Consider the following 9,787-nt stretch of genomic DNA (forward strand, 5'->3'; position numbering starts at 1 on the left):
TTATGACTGTTTGGGATTTATATCTGTGAAAGTTTTAGTGATCTGCCATAATGTCTTGGGGACCTTTGTCTTGCTTGAAAATGGTACTAGAGAAAGATCCACAGTATGAATTTACCCTGTTGGTTTTATTTAACATGAAGGGAATTTCAGGATAACACCAGCAACAAACTCTCCCCTGATGAAAGTGGCAAAGAGAAGCAAAATTGTCTATATATAACAAATACTTGGAGAGAAGTTGGATGGACAGAATGAGGTAATATATTGAAGACAGTATAATGAAACAGTTATGTTGTTTTCTTCTTGTGATAAACATGAACTGACTTCCTTTAAGTAATGCTGAGTTGTTCTTTATCATAAAACTTGGCCTGAATTATGTTTCAAAGGAGCATGGTAGGCCAAAGTCTTGAGTTGAGAGAACCGGCTGATAAAGCTATCCTGATAAGCAGTGTGCCTCACAAGCAACATAGCATGACTGACCTGCTGTCATGCACAAATGCTAAGTTCATTATACATTTTCTTTTTTTTTGCTAAAGTACACATTGAAATTATCTTTTGGTATTCCAATAGCTGAGATCATAGGTTTTATGTGGCATTAGGTAAAAATATATATATATATGAAAATAATAAATATTGAAGTAAAAATGACTTGTGTCTAACCTGTTTCATTTACCTACAACTTATGGATAACATGGTATTTCTTTTGTTTTGACTTAAATATTTTGGTGGGGGTTGGTTAGGAGGGTGTTGGGCTTCACAGTGGATAAGGGGAGAAAGGGACAGGAGATACAAGAGATGTACAATAGCATTTTTGCTACCAAACAGGAAAAACAACTACTTATAAAGGCATTAGGCAAATGTCAGATGACTGGAGTTTGCAGTGAATTATTCCTTAGAGGCCACACAGAGTTCTCATGTAGAAATGGGGAAAATTATGTTACCACGTCTTTTTTTTTTTTTTTTTTGAGGAAGATCGGCCCTGAGCTAACTACTGCCAATCTTCCTCTTTTTGCTGAAGACTGGCCCTGAGCTAACATCCATGCCCATCGTCCTCTACTTTATATGTGGGATGCCTACCACAGCATGGCTTTTGCCAAGTGGTGCCATACCTGCACCTGGGATCCAAACTGGTAAACCCTGGGCCGCCGAGAAGTGGAACGTGCGAACTTAACTGCTGTGCCACTGGGCCGGCCCCTGCGTTACCACTCTTTTAAGAGAAAATCAAGAGTACTTATTTGATGATTTTATAGCTCTAGGGTATTGCTCCTAAGTTTCCAAAATGAAAATAGCAATATTATATTGCCCCCTACTGTCTATTCCTATGATTATTTTCTCATTTCATTTTTTTCTTCTTTAAGAAATTCATTTAGTGTTCTTTGAATATAAAAGTAACATGTTCATGGTAGAAAATTTCAAAAATATGTACAGATGAGAAAATAAAAAGTCTTAATAACCTTTTTAGAAACAAAAGGCATTAATTTATATTTTAGTTGAATTTAGGAGAAGAAAAAACAGGTGAAACTGAAGAAATTCAAGTACTGTAAGTGTTCTTCATAACAAGACCTATTCTTAAGAGATTTCTCTAAAATTAAAAAGAAAAAGTGGACATTAACAGGCTTGGAGTTATTATTTAACTATTCATTTCTTATTTGGCATAGTTTAAATTTCTAGTTAGAAAAATTTAGCAGAATTTAGAGAAAAATGAGATACTTCTACACACCCACTATAAATGCTAAATTAAAACTGACAAGTGAAGGAGCCAGCCTCATGGCTGAGTGGTTAAGTTCACGCACTCTGCTCTGGCAGCCTGCGGTTTGCCAGTTTGGATCCTGGGCATGGACCTACACACCATTCATCAAGCCACGCTGTGGTAGCATCCATACATAAAAGAGCTAGAATGACCTACAACTAGAATATACATCAATGTACTGTGGCTTTGGGGAGGAAAAAAAAAAGAGGAAGAGCGGCAATCGATGTTAGCTGGTGGCCCATCTTCCTCACCAAAACAAACAAACAAACCTGACAAGTACTGGTGAGGATTTGGAGCAACTGAAATCCTTGTTCATTACTGGTGGAACTGTAAAATAGTACACCCACTCTGGAAAAGCTGAGTTTTAGAAGTTCTCTCTATATTCTGGAATTCTCTCTCTATATGCTCTATATAAAAATGTGTGTGTGTGTGTGTGTGTGTGTGTGTGTAATTTTTTTAAAACTGCTCCAGTCAACAAAAGGGAAGCTTTACTGAGGCCTCAGGGCCATGGTGCTCAGGCAGGAGGCTACCCTGTGGGGGGAGGAGGAGCCTGTGGAGGGACCTTATTTAACTTTTTTTTGGGGTGCAGATTGTTGGTGTGGCAGTTGACAGCATGGGGTTGCAATTGAGCATAACACTTTTAGCAGATCACCTTGTTGCGGTTCTACTTCTGGGTGGGCTGGTGGAGGGAAGGCTTGGTGATGCCATCCCACAGGCAGAGCACCAAGTGCAGATGGAGTTCATGGAAGATGGCATGAGAGTTGGAGAGGGGCAGCAACTGAGCCTGGCCCCAGCACCTCAGTTTCAGGGCAGGGCCCTCCAGTGTCCTACAGACCAGAGCTTCTCAAGAGATGGAGACACCATGTCAGAATCCCCTGTGTGTTCTCTGAGTAGGTGGACACACTAGGCCAGCCTGCCTCACAGAAGTTCCATCTCTGCATTGCCCGCCCTTATCAGATACGTGATTTGCAGGCATTTTCTCCCATTCTCTGGGTTGTCCTTTTACTGTGTTGATACTCTTTTGATGCACAAAAGTTTTTAATTTTCACGAAGTCCTGTTTATTTAGTTTTCTGTGCCTTTGGTGTTATATCCCAGAAACTGCCAAATCCAATGTCATGAAGCTTTTGTCTTAAGTTTCTCTTTTAAGAATTTTACATTTTTAGCTCGTATGCTTAGGTCTTTAATCCATTTTGAGTTAATGTTTTTATATATTTAGGTCTAACTTCATTCTTTTACATGTGGATATCCTGTTTTCCTAGCACTGTTTATTGAAAAGACTGTCTTTATGTTGATACCACACTGTTTTGATTACTGTAGCTTTGTAGTAAGTTTTGAAAGCAGGAAGTGTGAGTCCTCCAACGTTGTCCTTTTTCAAGATTGTTTTGGCTATTTGGGATTCCCTGAAATTCCATATGAATTTTAAGATGGATTTTTTCTATTTCTGTAAAAACATCATTGGGATTTTGATAGGGATTCTATTGAATCTGTAGATTGCGTTGGCATGAACAAAGGACGCTTTTTTTATGTCTAATTTCAGCAATGTTTTGTAGTTTTCATTGTACAAGTCTTTCACCTCCTTGGTTAATTCCTAACTGTTTTATTCTTTTTGATGCTCTTGTAAATAGAATTGTTTTCCTAATCTCCTCTCTGGATTGTTCATTTTACATAATTTTTTGTTGAATTAAACATATTGTAGTTAATAAATTTCTATCTGGATTTCTTTTTGGCATAAACAGCCAAAGAATGTAAACTAACATCATAGATCACAGATTGTCAACAATTGAAATCCGGTTTAATTAACCCGTACATTATTTCAGACGTTCCAAAATGAGAAGTTTGCAATCTAGGGGTTTTGGAGTAAATAAATAGTAGGGTTTGAATTCCGACTCTGGACCGTGGGACAAGTAAGCTCATGGGATTTCAACACAAACTGTCTCAGAGTAACCACAGCCTACACAAAACATCCTCTGTTGGGTATTTTGCCGAGGGCGGACACTAGAACTGCAGTGAGTCCCCAGGCCAAGCGGCCATTCATAAACAAACCAAGGCTTCTTCCGCTTCCGGCACAGCCAGCCGCTCCCCGCCTCCAGTATCTGTAACAAAGGACAAGCTCCTCGTAACATGAGACCACGGACCTGGAAACCACTTTACGACCATCGATCTACTGCTTTCTTGGGGAACGGAGCAGGCGGGACCAGCCGTAGTAACAAAACTGCGCTTCCTAAGAGCGTGTCCAAGCTTTCCAGGACCGCAGGATATCTTCGCCGGCAGCGTGGTATTGATCTCGCGAGACGACGGGTGCTCCGAAGGCACAAACTTCTCCCTGCACTAGCGCCGAGGTTTTTCTGTCAAGTTAAATTCCGGGGTGCGGAAGTGGGTCTGTTGTGCCGCCTCTAATCTATCAGAAGTCAATCTTCTTTCTACATGTCAGGGTAGGCCTCCGGCTGCTATGGAAGGGCAGCAAGGGCAACAAAGCCACGCAACCCTAGCACTCGCCCAGGCTCATTTCGAGAAGGGCGAGTATGCGGAAGCCGAGGCGCTGTACTCCGCTTACATTCGCCGGTGCCTCTCTGCGGGTTCGGTAGGAGCGGCGCCCGGGAAGTAAGTATCGCGAGAAATAGGGGCGGCGGCGTCTCCCCAAGGGGGGAGGCGGGGGTCCTCCAGCCTCTCTGCTCGCCGCTGGGAGTTCACGGGCGCCGAGGACGGAGCGGGCAGGTGTCTTCCCAGTAAGGCGGTGACGGGCGCCTCCCTCCGGGACGCCGGCTGGCCCCACCCCGGTGTCCTCCTCCTCTGTTACTCCCTCTCGGATCCTGAGACTTTTAGAGCGGATAGGGCTTCTCCACCTGTGCTTTTTGCATGTGGGATCTGGGGACCCGGTGAGGCGAGGGGACGCGAGTGGTGCCACGCGGGCACGCGGTGCCGCGATTCCAGCCACAGCATCGCAACGGTGTTTTGGTTTGTTTTTCACTTATGAAAAAAAAAGTAAATATATGGAAAATAGTGTAATGAACCCCCGGGTAACCGTCACGCGCCCTGAGTATTATCTCCCCCAGACTATTACTCATCCATGGAAGTCTCAGAGAGCATTGCTAAATAGTAAGGAGTCTTAAAAAGACATAACCGTAGTATCATTATTATCATATAATTTCTTCATATCAAATACCTAGTCAGTGTTGGAACTTTCCTGATTAATCAATAAAGTTTATTTTGTTTGGTTGGTTGGTTTTTAGCAGTTGGTTCAAGGCAGAATGCACAGCAGGTCTCAATCTATCAGGCTCCCCTTGTTTTTTTTTCCCTTGCAGTTTCTTTGTTGAGGAAACCGAGTGGTGTGTCCTGAGAACTCCCCATATTTGGATTTGCTGAATTCATCTCCCTGACATCATTTAATATGGTCCCCTGTGCCCTACATTGCTTGTGAGTTGGTAGTTAAATCTTGAGGTTTGCTCCAAGTCAGATCCAGTGTTATGGCAAGAATACTTCATGTGTGGTGGTGTGTACTTCCACCAGGAGGCACGTGATGTCTTTTTGTGTTGTTAGCATCCTCACCTCTAGGACCTGCTCGTCCAAACTATCTTGAGTTTATGCCTGGATGTGTAGCATTTGTTGTTACTCCAAGTTTTGCCTTCGTTGTTCTTGTTGATGGTGTGGACTGGACCAGGATGAGACACGAAAGAACAGACCAGGGTTAAATGAACAGCTTTTCTGACAGTTTCGAGTTGTCTGCACCATCACCCTCTCCCCTCAAAGATTTGGTTTTTTTGACAGGATGCCAGCTTGTCTTTTGTATGAGGCTTAAGATTCCTATCCTGTTTGTTAAACTCATGTGGAATTAAACTAGGAAAATAAAATTGTTTTCTCATTTCAATAATACACCAGAATAATAGTTAATTGAAATTTCTGAACAGGCAATAAGATGGCACCACCATCCCCCCCCCACCCGCCACCCCCTGGCCAAAAAAAGTAGTCAGTATAGAATGTAGTTTTCCATCCTTGTTTCAAGCTCGAAGAATAGTCTTATCTAATAGATTTCAAAAAGTATTCATTAGCAACAGGTGTATTGATGCCATCTAGTTTTGTTACTCCTCCTTTGCGCATCTCGGTGTCCCAGCACAAATGTGTGTCTGTAGCAAATGTAGTTTCTCCCCCTTAGCAGCACAGAAGAGATCTGCATGATTTCGTAGAAGGGAGCTCTGTATGCCCGAATGGACCTTTTTATTCCCTTATAGTTCTGAAATTCTTCTAGGAACTCATGGATTGAAACCGAATTCTGTCATTTCAAACTTTTTCCTTAAATGTATCTTTTGGAGTTTAAATTTAATTTTTGAAATATTGGGTCACTGAATCATTTTGAAACAGTATTTGCAATCTTTGAATGCCTGCCACTCTGAATGGTTTATAACATTTTCTTTTAATATCCAAAAGTACAGCCTAGCCATAAACCTAATTTCCAAATTTTTTTTTGCTAAAGTTTGAAAATGCTAAAAATACACATTTGGATTAGGTTAAATTCCATTATGATAAATACTATCATTACAAAATCTCACTATTACAACAAAATAATTTTGGCTTCAACTTTTAGCCCATGCCTTTAAAATAGGAAACAATTTCCACATGAAAAATAGGCTTTCAGAATTTGTTGTAATGAGATCTAAATCTAAATCAAACATTCTACGATCCTCTGAATATAAGAAATTTCTAAGAAGTTTAGAAACTTAATGACTAAAACCTTACTGGAGTCCTGAGGCTGCATTTTTCTTAAAACTCCTTGCTGGGAGTGGTTCACCTACTGTCATAACAGAGAGAGATGAATGGAGCGTGCCCTCCTGTTCTGTAGGTTCTGACACTGGTGCCAGTGGCATTCAGAAGCGTCCTGTACCCAGTCTCTCTCAGTCGTAGCTTGCAGAAACAGAATTTTCTAAAGCTGCAGTGGCTTCTCTCCATTGTGAGCAAACTTAGACTTCAAGGAGACCTCTAGGCTCTGAGTAGCTCCTATGGCAGCAGTAGTTACAGTCACTGTTGGAGATCTCAAGGATCAAGATGTTAAGAGAAGTAATTTTAATCACACTCACGGCAGTCACACTATACTTTGCACTATGGGGTATAACAAAGAAATGACAGATGAGTTTAACGTGCATCTTCCCCGTTTGGCTCCAATTTGAGAGTCCCTTTAGAAAAAAAGAAAAGAAAACAGAATCATCTCTGACAAGAGCAGAGCCCATTAAAGTTCTCTGTGCAAACGATTCCCCAAGCAGGGGCTGGGGAGAGGGCTTGACCTGTTGAGCTCATGGCCCGTCGGAGCTGCCTGGGAGTCCAACCCGGCACAGGAAAGTCCACTCCCTTAAAGCTCCTGGGGCAGCCTCTGGAGCCCTCAGGTGCGGGACCGATTCTGCACACAGGACCACCAGAGTGGACCGGAGCCTTGACGGCCTCGAGCAGGCAGTCAGTCTGGCCTTGGGGAGCATCCCAGCCACGGCTGGAGGGAGGGCATCTGTCTCCAGAGAGCACTCGCTGGGGATCAGCCTGTTGAATTTTCACTTAGGGTTAACTTGTGTTTCTTTATTGTTGGAAAATGATTTCAGATCTCATTGTTCTGAGCTCACTTAACAGATGTGAGAATAAACTTGATGACTCACTTTGTGACCTGTCTGTAGAGAACTTGGACTTTGGGCTGGCTTTCTCTCCTTGGTCGATATGGATCTGATCTGTCGTCTTTGCCCTCCTGGCATGTGCTTAGAAAATGAACGATCATTTTAATATTATATTGAGCTAACAAGTTGGCAGTGAACTTGGGCTTTGAACAAGCTGTAAAATGAATGTGCTTTCCGGGTTGACGCTGTAGGGCTACAGAATCCTACAAAAGTACGTAATGGGATTAAACAAAAATTGATTCCACAGCTTTGTTTCTCTGCATTTTGTTTCTTCCACTTGATTTTTCAGTGTCAATACTGCATGTTATCGGCTGTGAAGTTTGACAACACCCAAAAGAGAATGAAAGTGGAAATGAGAATTTGGTAACAGGGTGTTTTTTAATGTGAACTTTTTGTTTATAGTAAATGCAGCCCTGAGGATTTGGCTACTGCATATAACAACAGGGGGCAAATCAAATACTTCAGGGTTGATTTTGATGAAGCCATGGATGACTACACATCTGCCATAGAAGTCCAACCCGATTTTGAGGTTCCATATTACAACAGAGGGTTGATATTGTATAGGCTAGGTAAGATTTTTTTTTTCTTTTGTCCTTGACGATGTTCTGTTAATTCAGAGCTCTCAAATGTTGTAAAACTAATGTAGCCATCATCAAGTCATAAAGTTATGTGAAATTTAGGTTTAGAGCCTGGGACAAAGGAAGTGTCCCTGTGTTTATTTTAGGCTTTCGACAGGCGGTACAGACCACAACGGAGCACGGGTGGGAATTGCACCCACCCCATGAGGGTGACCCCGTTACTTTGAGCCCGTGCGTTCCCAGCTTCAAAATGAGGCTCATGCTGGTGCTCACCTGTGGAACTTTTCTGAGTTAAAATCTTTGAAGGGTCACAACACAATACAAAGTGAAGAGGTTTGAGATCCTTTGATTAAAGAGGCTGTAGATACTGTTTCACATTTAAAGTGTTAAAAAGAAAATGAATTTCCTGTTTCTTAATTTTACTGTAATTATGTAAAACAGATGATATCATTTTGTTGGTATTTTCTGTTTCTATGCTATTTACCTTTTAAATCTCAATAGATAAACTCGTAGCTAATTTTATGTATTATTCTGTAAAGGTACACGAAATTACTTTGATATACACATCTCTGTATCATTATAAAGAGAAAAAAAATTCCTTTACTAGGAGTGATTGAAAGCTTGTAAATATAGAAGCAGAAGTATAGATCCAAACTTTGCTATGAATAACATATAGAAATATTCAGCTTTTTTCCTCTTTTCCATTTTTTGGGTTCTGGTACAGGATACTTTGATGATGCTTTGGAAGATTTCAAGAAGGTATTAGGCTTAAATCCTGGATTTCAAGATGCTACTTTGAGCTTAAAACAGACTCTTTTGGACAAAGAAGAAAAACAAAGAAGAAATTACTAAAAAAAAAAATTATTGAAAATTTTAACTTAATTGAAATATTAACTCAAGATCTTTACACCTGGTATTTAATTGTCTCTAATTTAGGTGTTGAGCTGTTTTGATTTATATTTATGAAAAAGAGATTCATGCATTAACACTGAAAGTTAAATAATGTATATAGGAAGCGAATTTCAGATTGAGAAACTATGTTGTATAGGTGTGCTTTTATAAAGTGTAAATAAGTAATAGCAATGTATAATTGTGTATTATTACAGTAAAATAAAGAAATGTGTGGCATTTTCTTCAGTAAAACTATTCTTTTGCTATTTTTTTATTCCCAACTTTTTATTTAAATATTTTACATCCACAGAAGAATTGAAGTATAATATAATAAACACATAAACTTTTCACTTAGAGTCACCAGTTGTTAATATTGTACCACATTTGCTTTTTCTTTATATTTAAATATAACTTTTTTTCTGAACCACTTGAAAATAAGTTGCAGATACCACAATATTTCATCCCTAAATATTTCAGCCTACATCTTCTAAGAACAGAGACATCCTCCTTTATAACCACAATACCATTATAATAACTAATAAAACATGTAATTCTATAATATCATCCACATTCAGCCCATATTCAAATTTCCCCAACTGTTTCCAAAATGTCTTGTGTAGATTTTTATTTCTGGTTCTGGAGGCAATCAAGTTACATTGCATTTTGTTGTTATGTCTCTTTGCATTCTTTTAATCTAGAATAGTCCCTTGCCCATTTTCTCCCCATGGCATTCGCTTTGAGAGCAAAGTTATTTTCTATAGCTAGGCTAGAGAGACATAACATGGGGGCTTAAAAAGGAACACGTGTCCCACAGAGAGCAATTTGAAAGAATTCAGCTTACATTTGATTTTCTCTAGTAATCCTCGATAAGATAGATTAAGATTTAAATACTGAACATAGTCTTCTGCCTCTGGATAATGAC

General features: G+C 40.2%; 1 protein-coding gene across 1 annotated transcript; it reads left to right on the forward strand.

Annotated features, from left to right (window-relative positions):
- Positions 1-3,809: 3,809 nt before the first annotated feature.
- Positions 3,810-9,120, forward strand: TTC32 (tetratricopeptide repeat domain 32). The gene is made up of 3 exons (XM_014848044.3): positions 3,810-4,349; positions 7,799-7,965; positions 8,699-9,120. Exons 1-3 carry the CDS (start codon positions 4,198-4,200, stop codon positions 8,824-8,826), a joined length of 447 nt encoding a protein of 148 aa, XP_014703530.1. The 5' UTR covers positions 3,810-4,197; the 3' UTR covers positions 8,827-9,120.
- The last annotated feature ends 667 nt before the right edge of the window (positions 9,121-9,787 follow it).

Source organism: Equus asinus, chromosome 6 (assembly GCF_041296235.1).
Source record: "Equus asinus isolate D_3611 breed Donkey chromosome 6, EquAss-T2T_v2, whole genome shotgun sequence".
Taxonomy (NCBI): Eukaryota; Metazoa; Chordata; class Mammalia; order Perissodactyla; family Equidae; genus Equus; species Equus asinus.